The 18,512-nt window shown below is 42.4% G+C and overlaps 1 protein-coding gene and 1 pseudogene across 6 annotated transcripts in view; one reads left to right on the top strand and one right to left on the bottom strand.

Moving 5' to 3' along the window:
- Positions 1 to 18,512, bottom strand: part of ANO3 (anoctamin 3) — a 291,826-nt gene that overhangs the window by 10,661 nt on the left and 262,653 nt on the right. For all 6 annotated transcript variants that reach the window (XM_053283690.1, XM_053283691.1, XM_053283692.1 and 3 more), the window contains 7 exons: positions 16,691 to 16,855; positions 12,111 to 12,147; positions 8,500 to 8,611; positions 6,991 to 7,048; positions 6,026 to 6,123; positions 1,914 to 2,059; positions 1,640 to 1,792 (listed from right to left, as the gene is read on the bottom strand). In XM_053283690.1, the coding sequence (XP_053139665.1) occupies positions 1,640 to 1,792; positions 1,914 to 2,059; positions 6,026 to 6,123; positions 6,991 to 7,048; positions 8,500 to 8,611; positions 12,111 to 12,147; positions 16,691 to 16,855 (769 nt within the window). The remainder of the gene's footprint in view (positions 1 to 1,639; positions 1,793 to 1,913; positions 2,060 to 6,025; positions 6,124 to 6,990; positions 7,049 to 8,499; positions 8,612 to 12,110; positions 12,148 to 16,690; positions 16,856 to 18,512) is intronic.
- On the top strand, positions 10,231 to 10,367 carry LOC128341422 (uncharacterized; annotated as a pseudogene).

Below are 18,512 nucleotides of genomic sequence, written 5' to 3'. Positions count from 1 at the left end.
GGGTGACTGCTGCCGGGTTAAACAGCTTCCCCTGATCAACCACCATTTCCAGAAGCAAGCTGTGTGTGTGGGAAGGAGTGGCCACCCTGAGGTGCATCAGGGGAAAGCCCTCCCACTCCCAGTGTTTCGCTTCACTACGCAACAACTCGTATGGGCACATGGCATGGCAAAGGGAATGATGCCACCATTCATCTGCATGGGAAGGCAGGCAAGCTCCTCTTAAAATGTGCACTGCCATCTTCAAGTCTCATCTATAGTATGGTCCTCAGAAATGCATGCAACTATAATGGAGGAAATAGGGTGATATCACAGTTTGGGACTTTAAAAAGCACAACATCAGAGTTGAAGTGGAATCATTTCTGATGTTCAACCTGAAATGGAGTTGAGTTTCTGTATATATTCCAAAACAAAGTGCTTACCTTTTTTTCTGGTGAGGACAGGGACTAGGACTCTCATGCCCAGCACTCCTTGAGAAAAATGGATGCTATTTTCTTGGGAGAAGGTCCATAGAAATAATGCAAGCAGCATCAGTTTCATTTGGGGATGCTGGGAATGGTAGTATCAGTGCCCATCCCCACCAGAAAGGATGTTGCTGAGGCTCCGGAAGCATCTAACATCTTTGCCTTATGTTATATTCTATCTAGTAATCTTTTATGTTGTGTTGCTAATAAGTTTGTCTCAGTGAGGGATCCTGTAGAGAGTGTGGGAGGTGGAGTCAAAAAGGGAGGGAAAGAGAAAGGAGACAATGGGGTTGTTTCTGAGTAAAGCTTTAGTAAAATCTACATAAGATTTATTTGTGTCTATGAGAGAAGTAGCTATAAAACACCTCCCTTAGCACCAAAAGTAAGCACTTCATCTGGAGGTGAAGGAGAGTGAGCAATGGCAATGACCGTAGTGGCAGCAGGCACTTTTTTATCTGAGCCTTTGTGAGTAGCTAATGTGAGGTGCAGGCTGTGATCAGGCCTGTATTCATCTTGATTGTGCTCACAAGCATTATTCAAGCAGGGAACTTCAATATTTCAAGCTTTCCTTGATGAATGCTCATGATATATCTGCATCAAACTACACAATGCAAACTAATGGAATACTTCCCCAAATCAGAACGAAGCTATTTGCATGCATTCCCCAAATCAGAATGAAGCTATTTGCATGCATTCTCTTGTTTCAGTGCCCCCTACTGGCTGTTCTAGCAAAAGCATAAAACACATTTTCAAATACAGACTGATAGACAACATACTGAAAGGCCACGATCCTGCTACTCCATTTGCAGAGGAAAGGAGGTGGAATGGCTTTTTAAAAAAATAGCAATAATACATGTCCTTGTTCCACTCTCAATCATACCATATCCCAATGCCTTGATTAATGATTAATCCCTAACTTCTTATAGAACTATAATTCCTAAGGTTATTACTTACTTACTTGAGAATACGCTCCACTGAATTCAGTGGGACTTATTTCTGAGTATGCATTGGATTGATATGCACATATCTGTATTGTAGATACACCCTTAATCATTATGATGACATCACTTCTGCTGATATCTAATATTTAATAATATCTGTAACTTACAAAAAGAGGAAAAATGCAAAGAGTATGTTAAGGTAACAAAAACTGTGAACATGACAGCACTTTTTCTCACCTATATCTGTTGCTCTTGCAGGCATAGGCCGCCGCCACTGTGTAACAAATTTATAGGCATCGAGTCTAATTTCTATGATATTGTTAAGCAAAGCCAGCAGAGGTGCCAGTGGGAAAGCAGCAACAAAGATGGTGGTGAAGCCAAACTGTAAGACTAGAAAGAAATTTCACATGATTAGAAAAGGGAAGACCATGTGAAACACTGTGGCACTACACAAACCTGCCATCTTCTGTTAAGACACAAAGCTCCATGCCATCTCCATATGTATGCTTACCCATCTCCAAATACTCATCCATCAGACCATGGAGATTCATGGGCTGGAGATTCCAATCTTTTTCCCACTGGGGTAGAGAAAATTTATTCTCCAGTAACTGCCCTCCTTTCTTGATCTTGCGTCGTGACCACCAGTTTTGTAGTAACCTATATTAGACAGAGCATGAAATCGAGGATATTGCTTGCAGTAACTATTCAATCACTCAGTGTCTTAGTTCGCACTCTGCTCCTAGGCTCAGGTGGATTCTCTCATTCCACATGTCTCCTTAGGGTAGAAAATTTCTGCTGCTGTAGACAGTCCCTACAAATTTGATGGCCCTTGCAAACAATCTTAGATTTATTTATTTTTAACCATACCTCTTCATTCATGACTGTGTAAACCGTCCTGAGCAATTTTTGGAAGGGTGGTATAGAAATTGAATAAATAATAATTAATAATAATAATAATAATAATAATAATATACAGTAGCTGCCAAGGCTTGAATCCCAACAAGTACTTCCATGAATGGGAAACAATCCATTTGCATGAGAGGGGAGGAATGATTTTTACCAGTCCTCCCTTCCATCTGCTGTCCCCTGTGCTTACCTGAAAATCCACTCCTGAGGGTTCTCCAACCCTCAGAGAAATATTTTTGGCAGGACATAGGGGGCTGCAGAGGGACGGGGGGTGGATTAGTGAAAATCATTCTTCTCCCTTGCACAAATAGAAAGTACTAATTGGAATCCAACCCAAAGTAGTTCTGTGTTTTGACAAAAAAAAATCTACAAAAGATATTGAGGCTATTCTCACAACCACAGGAAAGTGAGCTAAGGGAGCCCAGCCCACTTTCCTGTAGTTTTGGGAGCCACCGGGAGCCACGCAGCTCCCAGCGGTTAGTCCACTTAAGTTCTTCCCCTTAAAAAAGGTTAGCGGAGTGAGTGCTCTGCTAACCCAATTTTATGATCATGTGCCACCACAGCGTGCCTCCACGCTGTGGCGACACACAAGTAGACCCCCAACTGGGAGGCTACAAGTAGCCTCCCAGTCCAGCCTCGGGGGCCTCCCCAGAATGCCTCACACACTTGCACAGAGCATCCTGGGACTTTCGGGCAGCCCCCAATCCCCGCCACCCCTACTGGCTCTGTGATGGAGCCGGTAGTCATATGGGCAGCCGATCCAGCCACCCAGGGTCAGTTCTAGGGGTGTGCAATTCGGATTTTCGGCGATTCGGTTCAGGACCCGAACCAAATCACCCCTGTTCTGTTTTGTGCCCGAATATGGGCCACCTGAATCACCCTTGATTCGGTTCAGATTTGGATTTAATCCAAATATGAATTGATTCAGGGGGAAAAGGGCCCAGGGGCAAAATTTTGGGGTGGGGTGGTAGTGCCCAATGGGTGGAAGCTACCATCCCAATTTCAGGGGGATTGGGCAAAGGGCTGATTTTGGGGGAATTTTTGAAGTTTTGGTGACTTTGGGGCAGTTTGGGGGCATAGCATGGGATCTGGGCAAAAAGAGTGGGGTGGGGTGGTAGTGCCTAATAGGTGGAGGCTACCACCCCAATTTCAGGGGGATTGGGCAAAGGGCTGATTTTTGGGAAATTTCTGAAGTTTTCATGTCTTTGGGGTAGATTGGGGCAGAAATTGGGGCCTGGGGCAGAATAGTGGGGTGGGGTGGTATTGCCTAATGGGTGGAGGCTACCACCCATCCCCAATTTCAGAGTGATTGGGCAGAGGGCTGGATTTTGGTGAATTTCTGAGGTTTTTCTTCATAAGGTGCAGTGTGCTAGATTGATATTCATAGTAAATGAGAGTGTGAAAAAGTGAAAGTGGGGTCGTGAGAGTTCTTTAGTTGAAAAAAAATCTCATTTGCTATCATTGAATGAGAATTCACACCTCAGAAGTTTTTCTGAAGGGATGTTTTCCCTTATTTTCTGAGGTGTGAATTCTCTTTCAATGATAGCAGATGAGATTTTTTTCAACTAAAGAACTCTCATGACCCCACTTTCACTTTTTCACACTCTCATTTACTATGAATATCAATCTAGCACACTGCACCTTATGAAGAAAAACCTCAGAAATTCACCAAAATCCAGCCCTCTGCCCAATCACTCTGAAATTGGGGATGGGTGGTAGCCTCCACCCATTAGGCACTATCTACCAGCCCACCCCACTCTTTTGGGGCAGATCCACTTTCTGCCCCCAATCTGCCCCAAAGACACCAAAACTTCAAAAATTCCCAAAAAATCAGCCCTCTGCCCAATCCCCCTGAAATTGGGGTGGTAGCCTCCACTCATTAGGCACTACCACCCCACCCCATTATTCTGCCCCAGGCCCCAATTTCTGCCCCAATCTGCCCCAAAGACATGAAAATTCAGAAATTTCCCAAAAATCAGCCCTTTGCCCAATCCCCCTGAAATTGGGGTGGTAGCCTCCACCCATTAGGCACTACCACCCCACCCCACTCTTTTTGCCCAGATCCCATGCTATGCCCCCGAACTGCCCCAAAGTCACTAAAACTTCAAAAAATCCCCCAAAATTGGTCATGAGCTGAATCACCCAAATTTTTTGGCCCCGAAATTCAGGTGATTCGGCTTGGCCCCAAAAAATATCAGGGGACATCGAGGGTGATTCGGTTCGGCCCCGAATCGCCCGAAATTGCTCATTTTGGGCACAGATCGATCTGTGCCCGAAATCTTTTGCACATCCCTAGTCAGCTCCCTGCTCATCTGTGGGGAGAGCGGGATAAGCCCACTCTCCCTGCAGTGCCAGATAAGGCTCTCCACACTGCTCATGTGGAGATCCTCACTCACTACTGATTAGCTTTGTTCACATGTTATGATCAACACTTTTACATTCTATCTACATTTGCTGACATACTGTGCAGCCTAACACCAGTGTTTCCTGGGGCTGCTGCACACAAAAAATCTAGTCCTGGTGGTGTTACAGAGTGAAGTTGTATGACTTAGAAATGCATGCCTACACTGCTCAAAGAAGCTTCCGTTTTGGTCCTGTGCTTCCCCGCTGGCCTGCTTAGCTGTTAAAAGTTTGTGTAGATTGAGGCAGCCTAGCCCAGTGAGGATACAAGGGAGAATGTGGCAGAAGCCAACCACCACTGGTTTGTAGGAAGGGCTGGTATACCACCTTAATCCCTGAACAAGGCCATGTTGGCTGATAATTATATATTGCTGTTAAATAAAGTTGTGGCCATATTTAAATCCATTCATTGTGTCTGTCTCTTCATTTGTTTTTGTAAAATGGCAACTTAAATAAAGGTGTTTTCACCTGGTGGTGGATGCAGCTATGGGGTAAAGAGCATCTCCTGGGCAGAGAATTCTATTACCAGGGGGCTGTGAAGGAAAGGTCCTCTCATGTGCACTCACTAAGTGTCCCTCCAGCAAATGAAAAGCATGCAAGAGAGCCACCCTGGGTGAGCTCAGGGGGGCAGGCAGGTTTATTTGAGGGTGGGGGCAGTCCTTCAGGTTCTTTGGGCCCAAGCTGTCTAGGGCTTTAAAGATAATCAACTATACCTTGAATTGTTTCCAGAAATGAATAGTACAGGATCAGTATTATACAGTTCACTCAGCAGTCTAACTTCTGTATTGTGCACTAGCTGAAGTTTCCAAACACTTTTCAAGAGTAGCCCCACAAGCAGCATGTTGCAGTAGTCAAGTCTTGAGATGACCAAACATGAGTCACCAAGACCAAATTTGCTCTTTCAAGGTATGGGTGCAACAAGTGTGCCAGCAGAAGCCAGGCAAAGTCACCCCTCACCACAGCCATCAAGGAATCCAGTGACAGAACCATGTGAAGGAGCACCCAAACCACAAGCCTGAGTTTTCAGAAGGGGTGCAACACTGCCCAATATGAGTTAAAAAGCTGTCGCCGATTAGCAACGATTTGAAGGACTCTGGGTGTACATTACGCTCTATGGGGATCTCCATCCCTGAGCGATGGAGCGCTGCTCATGCAGGAAAGGATGAATTGTGCCTTTGTTTAATGGGGCTCTTAACTTCATTATTAAATGCCATATTTTGACACCAGTATCAAAACAGCATTTGCTTTTTTCCTGCTCTAGCTGAAAAGGCCTTGTAATATTTTTAGAATCATAATGGTACCAATAACGGAACTTACGGGTAGCCAAGTTCCATGAAGTTGTTCCACATTTGTTTTAAAACCATGATCACACCCATTTGCAGGCAGAGGTCTATCAAGCAGCCACTAGGATGACACTGAAAGAAGAAGCATTAGTATACATTACTGTATCTTTGAGGATCATTTGGTCAGAATTGGGGTGTACATCTTCAAAAAGCACAAATGAACAAATACAAATGAACAAAGCAAGTTTTATTTTTAAGCTGTCAGGAAATCCATATAATTTTAAACTGTTAAGAAATCTATATAGGAAATCCATATAATTTTAAGACTTTGCTAAAGGTGAAAAGGAAAGCTAATATCCAGAGGCTGTTCGCATATGCAGTCTAATCCGGACTAGGGACACCTAGCCTGGTTTAGGCTGTACGTGAGAACTGCTGGAATCCAGCCCAATCTCAGCAGGACAGCATTGCCTAGATCCATTATTCACCCCGGCTCTTAGCTGAGGTTAAGGGAGTGAGTGCTCCCTTATCCCCGGCTACTTGCTCGTGTGCTACTTACTCTTACTCCCAGCTACTTGCTCTTGGGGGGATACTCCAATGCATTGTGTGTGTCACGTGGTGCATTGTGGGATTCGTGGAGGCCGAGTGAATCTGTCCTGGCCTCATATCAATCCGCCCTGCACAGAGCAGGGCTGATCAATTGGTGACATGCTGTGCACTGCCACCAGCAAAGCAAAGATCATCTGGGGGGAGGGCAAGGTTTGGGAAGCCTTCCCCCTGCCTTCCCGCTTGCCCAGAAGGTCATGTGAATGGCCCTACTGGCTGCTTGTCTTCAAATCATGCGAAATTATTTTCAATATTTTATCAAGTGAGAAGTTGACAGTTTCAGATGACATAATTATTTGGCCCATGAGTGACAAACAAAAGAAAATGTGAAAATGAATCTAAAAAATATGGAGGTTTGCATGTGAAAACCTAGTAGTATGAACAAAGGTGCTTTACCTCTTCCAGTCTCCATCTGTTAAAAAGTTTGTTGTACTTTCCAGGACGTCCAGCAAATCTGTAAAATGATAAACCTGTTTACAACTTGGATTTGGACTAAGTGGAAATATTTCATGATCAAATGTATTTAGTGAGAGTACTGTAATATACATGAAACCTAGGGCGGGCTAGAAACTATTTACCTGGTTTTGATATTGCTTTCGAAAATGTTTCATAAAAGCTACTTAAGTTATCTCCAACTTCAGTAGCTTTTGATGCACATTGAGCCCTTTCTCACGACCAGTGAGCAAGGGCAATAGGGCTTGTGGGAATGAAGCCCTGAAGAGCTTGCCACCTCACAGATGATGCAGTTTCCCTTCCTTGGGCAGGCAGATCACCCATCCAGCCGAACACTGGCTGGTGCCAGTAGCTCTGAGGGTAGGGGTGCTGAGACGGATCACCCTCCAGAGTTCCTATAATGTACCACATGACTGCACAGTGCATTATGGGGAATCACCCTCCTTTCCCTGAGAGCACTAGGGTCTGCTAGCCTAGACTGTTTGCATCCACGGCCGACAGATGACTGAAAAAAATGAGGTTAAGGGAGCACTTGCTCCCTTAACTTCATTTTAGAGGGAGGCTCCATACGTGGGTTTGCCACCATGGTGCCACTGGGATCAGGCCCAATCCCAGTGGTACACACACACGTGCAAAAGCAGACTGGGCTTAGCCCGGTTTTGCACACGTATGTGAATAGCCTCTTTGTGAATGCATTTGAGTCCTTTTGATTTTTCAGTGACATCACAATGCTATATCTGATGTGATGACATCACAAAGGCCCATAATTAAAGTCATATAGCTGTCTACTGCTAATCAGATTAAATGACAGTGTGGGCAAATGGAGCTGAGGACAGTGAAGGTAAAGTAGATTATGAAAAATGGCACAAAGATGTACCAACAGCCAGAGGAACCAAGAGGACACTGAACTTTTTTTCCTTTTTCTTTTAAAAGCAGGGCTGGCTGAAGCGTTTTTTGCACCCTAGGTGAAGTATGACTTTAGTGCCACCCCCCCACCCCCGACCCCAAATATATAGAGAAATGAGAAGTCTAGAATGAACTGTATTTCCATGTATTTACTTCACAATCAAAATGAACATTTTTAAAAAAAGACTTGTTGAAGTGTCAATTAATCCTAACACAGTTATACTATACAATGTATGCTGTTTTGTATGGGGTGATGGTTTGCTATCTATATGTAATTTATGTTGATTATGTATTTTATTGTTGACAATAATTGTATTATTATGATTTTATTATTATTGTAAGCCACCTTAGGTTGCCTATGGTAAGAAAAGTGTCACAGAATTTCATAAAATAAAATAAAACCTATTTCTTCTGATTGCACCTTTTGACTCTAGGCTGTACTCAAAGCCACAGACATCAGCAGACCAATTTAATACATAATGATAATGTTATTTTCACCTAGGAGTCTGATGTGCATCTTGCTTAACTCATTTGAAATGAACTCACCTTCCAAGGAAAAAGGCAATGTAGAAAATGGAACTGTTTAAATTGACAAACTGGAAGAGAAACATTTTCAAGGCAAAACTATTTTCCCACTCTGAATCTGTTCTAGGATGTTCTAAAAAGGGAGGGAAATAGAATTTACATTATATTTGAAAAGAAATCTGCATAGAATATTAGTGAAAGGGCATAATTAAGCCATCAGTCAATAAAACAAGTTTTTGATTTTTAGCAGGTGTGGTGTAGCCATTTGAGTTCCAGCCCAACTTAAGGCCAAATGGCCCATTATGTTAAGCACTGTCACTGTGTTCTTGCCTTTGGTTTCCTAAATAGCAGCTGTAGGACTGTGGGTGTCTTAATTTTCTGTTTTTCACCTCAAAATGAATGCCTTATGAAAGATAGAATAAAAATTGAACAAACAAACAACCTTTTCTCTCTTTGGACAGAGAGCCAGGTTCCATTATATTTTAACTCATCCCTCATATTTGTTTATTGGCTCACTAACCTGAAACATTTGGATTATTGTACTAAACCATTAGTTCAAACACCTCTTTTTTTAAATCAAAGAATGGAAAATAAAGGCATTTGTGTATATAAAGAAAAAGTGACATAACAATTTTTTAAAAACAGTGGGATATAGTAACATAGGAAGCTGCCAAATACTGAGTCAGACCATAGGTCCATCTAGCTCAGTATTGTCTTCACAGACTGGCAGCGGCTTCTCCAAGGTTGCAGTCAGGAATCTCTCAGCCCTATCTTGGAGAAGCCAGGGAGGGAACTTGGAGCCTAGATGCTCTTCCCAGAGCGGCTCCATCCCCTGAGGGGAATATCTTGCAGTGCTCACACATCAAGTCTCCCATTCATATGCAACCAGGGTGGACCCTGCTTAGCCAAAGGGACAAGACATGTTTGCTACCACAAGACCAGCTCTCCTGCCTACTTGAAAGCACTATACTTGAAGCACTATATCTACTTGAAAGCACTATAAATCCTATGGCAGGATAACTGCTGTTCCATAGGAGCTGAAATCAAAGGGCTGGCTCTGATGTTATTTCCCCAGACCATATGATTAAGAGGGGGATGTGCCCAGCGTGCACCCATTCTGACATCTTTCACAATATCCCAATGCCATCCTGGTGTGTCCCTTTATTATATGGAGGGGTTTTATCCTACTAACCTCTCTATGCACATACAAACACTAGTTTAAACTAGCATTTGAAACACGTGTAAAGCTGTCATTCAGACCCCACATGATAGCATCAGGAGGACACTGGGATGTCCCAAAAGATGTCCCTAGGATGAATTAGAGTTCCTCTTTCTTACTGTTTTTCTTTCACAAGTTCGATTCTGCCCAGGGGCTCAAGGTTGACTCAGCCTTCCATCCTTCCGAGGTCGGTAAAATGAGTACCCAGAATGTTGGGGGCAATATGCTAAATCATTGTAAACCGCTTAGAGAGCTCCGGCTATAAAGCGGTATATAAATGTAAGTGCTATTGCTATTGCTATATCTAAGCAAAATACTTCTGAAAGAAGGATTAATGCAAATTAGGACAGATAATCTTCGGCATTCTGCATCACAAAAGTACACGCTGACTTTAATCTAGTGTGCAAAAAGATTATACTATGATCAGGGGCAAGCTACAATTGAGCGGACATTGTTCTAGGAACACCATGCTGACCACACAAATGGCACCCACGCACGCACAGATGTTCTTCCACACTGTGTTCCCACGCACAGCAGGGAGCTGGATGGGAGACACCATGATCATGACGGTGGTTTTCCCAGGGTGAAGCTCATCCATTGCACTCCAGGTGTGCTGACCCCTGTGAATTCCCCAAATGCAGGAAACTCAACTGCATAATTTTTAAAGAACATCCCACTCCCCACTCCTCTCTCTATGGCACTGAACCTGTGCACGAACCTCGGTTTTTGCAAGCCACCACCAACATTGATACGGCAGTGATAATGACTGAGAAGTTCGGATATATCCAATGGTTATTAGCATTATGGTCAACACTCTTACAGTCCTATCCACGCCCCAGTCAAATTGATCAGCAAATGATTTTTAACAAGTCATACTTTTTAACTGAGAAATGCCTGAAGGGCAAGCAACATTGTTTATCTACTTTGGTTCAACTCATGAGTCAAGTCACAGAGAAAATGTCTTTTAACACCTACTTTCCAATTTGAAAAACAACATGGCAGGCTTTGGCATATTTTTCTCCTAATCTGACATATCTCTCTTTCAGCTACTAGAGTCTCAGTTGATGTTCACAAGGAAGGAAGGATTTAGAGAATCTTGTGCTTTGTTGGGGGTGGTGGTGGTGAACTGTTAGAATACACAAAGAAAGAATGGCTCTGACACAGTATGGGCAGAGGCGTAACTATAGGGGGGCAGGGCGGGCACGTGCCCTGGGCGCCATCTTTTCTGGTCACGTGGGGGGTGCCGCCATGAAATTTTAAAAAAAAAATTTTTAATTTTTTTTTGTTAATACAAATGTTTCCTGCTCAGTGCAGCAGCGCTGCAGCAGTCAAGGGAGTGTGTCGGCGCCCCCTCCCCCATGAGCTGTCCCTTCCGCGCCCCCCGCGCCCCCCCATTGCTTTGCTGGCACCTGGCGGCCAGTCAGTGGCCTGGCTTGGCGGGCACTTGTGAGGAAAAACCTAAGTATAATGTAGTATGTTGGGGGGCGGGGGGCACGGGGGGGCACCATTTCAATGCTTGCCCCGGGCGCCGTTTTCCCTAGTTACGCCTCTGAGTATGGGTGACTGTTCACATAAGAAGAGAGGGTTAAAAAGCTCTTTTTAATGTGTCAAAGATCATGTGGGCAAAAGCAGCTGATATATAATAGATTCGGGGCTATGCTGGGTGCCACATGGGAAACCAGATGAGACTCTGGGCTGACAGCACCTACAGTATTCCTAATGTACAGTTTTAGGGATTTTGTTCATTTTTACAAAAACGGTTTTCAGCCAATTCCAGAGGAGGAAGAACGTGCAGTTATATCTCTAGTCTATGTATGCTTGTATCACTCCAAACTCTCACTAAGAAGTGCTACATTTTAAAATAATTGAATGAATATTTTCTCCTCCAATGTAAAACTATAGCCAACATGTTGCAGCCTTGCACAGGGGTTATTGGCAGACCTTCATGATAAGAATTAGGTATGAATGCTCAATTATCATTTTACAAGGCCTCTGGATTTAGTCCATCTCTTGCAGTTACTAGCTTAGAACTTGCTCCTCCCTTTATTTATTTTTCTTCCTAACAATTTATGAAACATATATTTCCATAATAAAGCATACAAAATAATACTTCCTCCGTTTATAGTGCTAACTTAATTTCAAACGTACAAGATAGTGACTGCATTACACAAGAGTAAGCCCACTAGAAATATGGGATTGTTCTTGTTTAATGTAATTTGTGCAAATTTCACATTTGTGCAACTTGAACAATTTGCATGAATACACAGTTACTAGGTTGACGTACTCTTGCGCAGTTTGTCAGCCACTAACTACATATAATATCTGTGTTGATAGACAGTTTAAATCAGACACTTTCACAACTGCAGAGGCATAAAGCATCACAGCAATATAGCAATATCACAAAATTACCTACCCAAATCTGTTAAGAGATAGGCAACTTTTTCATACACCTGGAATAGAGATAAGGGGTGAAGACAGAGTTTATGCACTACAAAATACAATTTTTAAAATAGACATAGCTCTGAATGCTTGTAGAACTGAAGAAAACCCAAATCCCCCTAAAACTCCAAGGATTAGAGTTAATATGCCTCTCCACCTGCAGATGAATGAACATAAGCTCCATTCCTTTCAGTGAGTCAGATTAAAAGTTAAATGTAGCTAGATCAAGGCCACTGTGTTTTACATTGCACACTATAAACTTATTAGTTAGACATGCCATTAAATAAAATCACAAAATATTATTGGGGTGCTGAGTGATTAATTTGAGGTGTTTATTGTGGGAGGTCAAAAAGGGAGGTCAAAAAGGCACTAGACTAGAATTTCTAGTTTTTGTATGTTGGCCTATGTAAGGTGAAAGTAATGAAATAAATATCCACACCCATTCTCCTAGCATGGACTTTCTGCCTTTGGGCATGATCAGATTTAAATCTGATAGTTATTTCCTGGAGTGTTTCCTTATCTATAAGAACTCTGCCTTGCTTGCAAACTTGCCTGTACTTGCCAAGATCCAACTATAGGACCTCAGTAACAACAGTGGTTAGATAAATATTCCAAAGATCAATTTTTCAGTGCAGTAAATACACATTGCAAATGACAGGTATACAATGGAAAGTTGCTATGATACAGAATTCTGCTTTTTTCATTAGTGTAGTATTCTGGTAGATAAACCTCAGGGGATACAGAATCAGCCACAACTAGGGATGTGCAAATCAGTTCGAATTCGAACGAAACCAGCCATCAGGTTCGAGCTGCAGGTTCAAATTTGAACCAAACAGGGGGTGGTTCATTTCGAACCAGTTTGAACTGGTTCAAACCTCCAAAAGTGGGTGGGGTGGTAGCTGGCACCCATGGGTACCTACAACCAAAACCCTAAAGCAATCAGACACTAATATGAATTTTTTAATGAATTTTTGAAATTTATTTATATTTTTTCTCATAGGGTATACTGGGACTCAGACCAGCCCATTTTTTCATATTATGAAGCACCCATGGGTGCCAACAACCATCCAAACCCCGAAGCAATCGAACACTCCTATGACTTTTTATGAATATTTGAAATATTTTTAATTATTTTTCTCATAGGGTATAATGGCACCCAAACCAGCCCATTACCCCCTATTGTGGAGCACCTAGGGGCACAAAAGTGGGGTGGGTGGTAGGCAGACAGGGGTGCCTACCACCCACAAAACCCCAAGGCAATCGCACACTCCCCTGATTATTAGTGAATTTTTAAAGTATTTTTTGATTCCTCATAGGGAATAATGAGGATTGCAGCAAATGTATAGCTTCACATCGGGGGGAAAGGGGTGGCCTAGAGCAGAGTGTGGTGGGTGGTAGTGCCCAAGGGGGGCCAGGAAGCTATCAGAATTATTTGAAAAGAATTGGGCAAAAGGCTGATTTTTAAGTGATTTTTGAAGTTTACGCGTCTTTAAGGTTTTTCTCCATAACCATAAAGAAGCATGGAGGTGTCAGCTGCCCCATAACTGCACTTGCAGGGTGCTGGAGTGTCCCAGAGCGAGTGGTGGTGTAGTGCACACAGGGTGCCAACCACCCCCATGGGTTGCTAACCCATGGGGTACAAGGTTTTGTTGTTTCTGAGGTGTTCTCAGTGTAGATTCTTTGGTAGCATATTAGATTTTCAATGAAAAACCATGAATCCACTCTCCTTCCCTGGTTGCCTACCATGGGCTGGTTTGAGTCCCATTATACCCTATGAGAAAAAAATAAAAATAAAATTCAAGAATTCATAACAAAATCGTACAAGTGTCCAATTGCTTTGGGGTTTGGGTTGTAGGTACCCATGGGTGCCAGCTACCACCCCACCCACTTTTGGAGGTTTGAATTTGAACTGAACTGGAGGGGGGGTTTTCGAGCAAAACCAAAACCGAACTTCCCCCTCCTGGTTTGAACCCGGTTCAAATTTGAACCGAACCGGGCAAACCGGTTAGGTGCACATCCCTAGCCACAACAGTATACCTTGCAGAGCTATATCTGAAAGCCTGGAACCATTTCATTTTGCCTTAATACTAAGATTCTCCAAAAAGATGAAAAACGGAGCTTGAAAACTGAGTGGATGATCCAGCATTTTTTACTCATCTGACATGTACTTCTCCATCATGCAGGATTCCTTTCCTTGATCCCTTGTTTTTCATTCACCCCTGTCTCACACACACAGAGTTGTGATTCTCCATGTTCGTGGATGGCTGGATTGCCCCCTAAGATTACTGTAGCTAAGTTTTGTAAAATAAATTGGTTCTAGAATTGTCAGGAAATACATTTTTGGCACATTAAATATATTTCCTTAATTAAGTGTTAACTTCTTCACACAAAAACATGAGCAACTGAATATTCATGATTTTAAGCCTATGTTCAGCTTTTCTGAAAATGGCTTTCAGACCTTTTGTGAGCCTAATTCAAATTTTTGGCTATCACCTTTCAAGCTCTAAATGGTTTAGGACTACATCTAAAGAATGATCTTCTTTCATACAGGTCTACCTGCCTGCTTAGATCAATTGAGGTGGCCATTTTGAATGACCCACTGACATCTGAAGATTGGGTGATAAGTGCACAGAATACTTTCTCTATGCTCTTGCCCAAGCTTTGGAACACTCTGCCCAGAAACAGTGTCCTCTCTCTGATGATGTTTCATTGAGGCTTGAAGAACACCATTGGTCTTCAGGATATATGATCACAGGTTTTACTATTATTATTTGTCAGTCAAAAATGAAAGGCTGAATAACATAGAACAATTTTTAGTTATCTTTCCCCATCTCTGCTTATAATAGACTCTTTCCCAGCCCCTTCCTCCCTCCTCTCTCTTCCTTTGTGTCTGGATAAATCCTCCTCCTCTCCTCCACATTCTTTTTTCTGACCTTCCACCTCTCCATTCTTCTTCTTTTTCTTCCACCCCATATTTTGGGGTGAGTGCAGAGGATATTTGCGCATGCACGGCGGCCACCAAAATGGCGGCCGCTCGATCTTACAGAGGCCCAAAAGGGCCAAAAAGGCATTACTTACCCAGCCGTGGTGGTGATGACGAAGGCCGGCGGGGGGAGAGGGAACCCGTGTGGACCCCGCCCTCCATGGCTTCAGCAAGCCCCCCCGAAGGGGCTACAGGTACTTAATTGACTTACAAAATTTAAAAAAAAAAGTTCGCGGACCAGTCCAGGACCAGACCAGAACGGGGACGGGGGGTTCTGATGGGGGACCAGACCGAACTGGCCCGGTTCCATTCGAGGCTGGTCTGGCCTCGAACTGAACCGGGCCAGACGGTTCCATGCACACCCCTACTGCCTATTACTCTGGGGAGCTGCTGCCAATAAAAGTAGACCATACTTTGGCTAGAAATGCTCTTCAGCCATTTTGTTTTATATAGACCAAAAGGGGGACAATTTATCCCTGCCACGGTTAGGTTATATGAAGCTAAGGCTCTTGCTCAGTTGTTCTATGGAATTTCGATTCCCCCCCCCCCCCCCCAGGACCTGGCATCTCTCAAAATTATTCAATCAATTTTTTTCAAGAGTTTGTTCCAGGTCCCCCGGTATGTATCTAATGCTGTTAAACATTTGGAGTCAGGTATGTGCAGGATGGAAGTCATAGCTTGCCTTGGATCTTAGTCTGCAATTTTTTTATTAAGACTTCTTCTCTTTCCTAAAGGCCTAATCCCTCTGTTTTTATGAGACAGTTTCCACTCTAGTTGGAGGTCCTCTATCAAGACCAAATTACATTGTTTTGGTTTTTCTCCTGCTCTATTACTGGATTGAGGCTATGAGTGTGCTAAGCTTGCTCTTAAGCAGAGGATACTGGATTTGGCTTATCAAGAAGAACATACTGATTTGATAGATCAGCTTTTGGTCTGCAATTATTTGAGGTTTTGCCTGCCAAATTCCATGCATTAAATTCCATTAAATTCTCTTGTCGTTCCAAAATATAGGAGAATGTTCTCTTTAACTTGCTTCACTGCACTCCCATCTGCAGTTCTGGAGAGCAGGTACAAAAAAGTCCCTTAATTGGTGCGTTTTTGTCCATGTGGTGATAAAGTGGTTGAGTCAATTACTCATATCTTACTGTATAGTGTAAATTTTGTCATGATTTCTGGGTTGCTTTTATTTCTCCATATTTTAAAAAATTGTTCTGGCTGTTCAGATGAACCCTGTAATAGTTATTTATTGTTTGATAGAGATGCTGAGGTTACATACAATGTGGCCAAATTTCTTCTGACTGCTAATAGGATTAGGCAAGTTATGATATCTTCTACAGCCTCTTAACCTTTCTGTAGCTGTTGAATGTAATTTGTTATGCTTTGATGTTTTTTGATATTTTGATGTATTGCCCCCCCCTTTTCCTGGTCTGTGATCAAATAAAGAACATATCATATTTTATCGACTATACCAAGCTATTGCCCTAAGCAAGCAAAACCAATATACCAATTCTGCATTCTTATGAAATATATACTTGGATCATCCTTCAAAAATGAATACAAACAGAACTTACAACATTAAGTGACATGATGATCATAAAGTTGATACAGACGCCAGTGCCTGATGTTGCAAACTGCCAGTACTTTTTGATGAAATGCCACTGGAAAGAGGCAAACTGCTCCATAGCCACTAGCCGGTAGACTACAACTGCAAACACTGCAGTGAGAACTAATGAAATCTGCAGACAAATAAAATGGAGGGCCCTTGTTTGAAAAAATGAACACATTACAAATAAAGAACATCTGAAAACAATAACAAAAGTACAGGCTTTGAAAGTATTTTAAATTCATCTCATTTATTTAAATATCCAGCTATGTGTTTAGATTCTTATATAACATTGCTGTAATTAAAATGCTTGATATAGTATTACACCAAAATTGTCTAGACTTACATATTACAAATTACAAATACTGAGTCACAATCTTTTATTTTAATGAATCAGTTCTTTCTGATTTGTGCAGATAGTTAACAATTTATACTGATGTGAAATAATTCATAAGGACTAGTATTTTTACTAGCATAAAATGCCCAGTATTTTTAGAAGTGGGGTAGATAGTGGATAGTATCGTTCACTTATTCATAGAAGCATGGCATTTGGCATGAATGTTATAGAAATCCCAAATATTAATAAAAGAAGGATCCCCACATAGAAATAAAACATGGCACCTACAGAACTGTGTTTGCACAAATATTTATACAAGAGTAACTTGCCCCAATGCCCACCTAGTCCAGCATCCTGTTTCACACTGTGGTCCACCAGATGCCTCAGGGAAGCCCACAGGCAAGAGGTGATGGCATGCCTTATCTCCTTCTGTTACTCTCCTGCAACTGGTATTTAGAGGCATCTCGCCTCTGAGGTTGGAGGTGGCCTATAGCCTTCAGTCTACTAGCCATTGATAGACCTGTTCTCCATGAATTTGTCTAAGCCCCTTTTGAAGTCATCCATGCTAGTGACCATCACCACATTCTGTGGTAGAGAATTACATAGCTTAATTATGCATTGTGTGCAAAAGTGCTTCCTTTTGTCGGTCCTAAATTTCTTGGCAATCAGTTTCATGGGATGACCCCTGTTTCTAGTGTTACGTGAGAGGGAGAAAAATTTCTCTCTATACACGTTCTCCACACCATGCATTATTTTATAACAACAATTTATATACCACTTTTCAACCCAAGTTCCCAAAGTGGTTTACAAAGATATAAACAAATAAACAGAATGGCTCCCTGTCCCCAAAGAGCTCATAATCTAAAACACACACACAAAAAAAACAGAAGAGAGACACCAGCAACAGCCACTGGAGGAATGCTATGCTGGGGATGGATAGGGCCAGTTGCTCTCCCCCTGCTAAATAAAGAGAATCACCACTTTTAAAAGGTACCTCTTGGCTCAGTTAGCAGGGGTTTTATAGACCTCTATCATGTCTCCCCTCAGTTGTCTTTTTTCTAAACAAAAAAGCTCCAGGTGGTGTAGCCTTGCCTCGTAAGGAAGGTACTCTAGTGTAGGCATATTGTAGAAAGTACGTGATATAGTTTTTGATATTTACTTGCAGGACAGCCTGAAAGCAGAGACTAGGTATCGCTGGGACAAAGATCCCAGGAGAAGGGTCGCAGCAAGCAGAATGGCGCAATTGACTAGAAAAGCTTCTTAAGAGATTCTAGCAACAAGTATGAGCTTTTCTACTTTTTAGCGGACAAGGTGGCAGAACTCAGCACAACAAAATTATAAGTATAAAATTGTATATTATTTCTCTTGCTACAATATATAGATGTCTTGTTACAAACAGACATCTCCAGGTGCACTGACAATGGGAAGCATCACACGATAAGTCTCAATGTAT

This window comes from Hemicordylus capensis, chromosome 1, assembly GCF_027244095.1.
Source record: "Hemicordylus capensis ecotype Gifberg chromosome 1, rHemCap1.1.pri, whole genome shotgun sequence".
NCBI lineage: Eukaryota > Metazoa > Chordata > Lepidosauria > Squamata > Cordylidae > Hemicordylus > Hemicordylus capensis.
The sequence above is the reverse complement of the archived record's forward strand: the minus strand, read 5'-3'. Positions and strand labels throughout refer to the sequence as shown.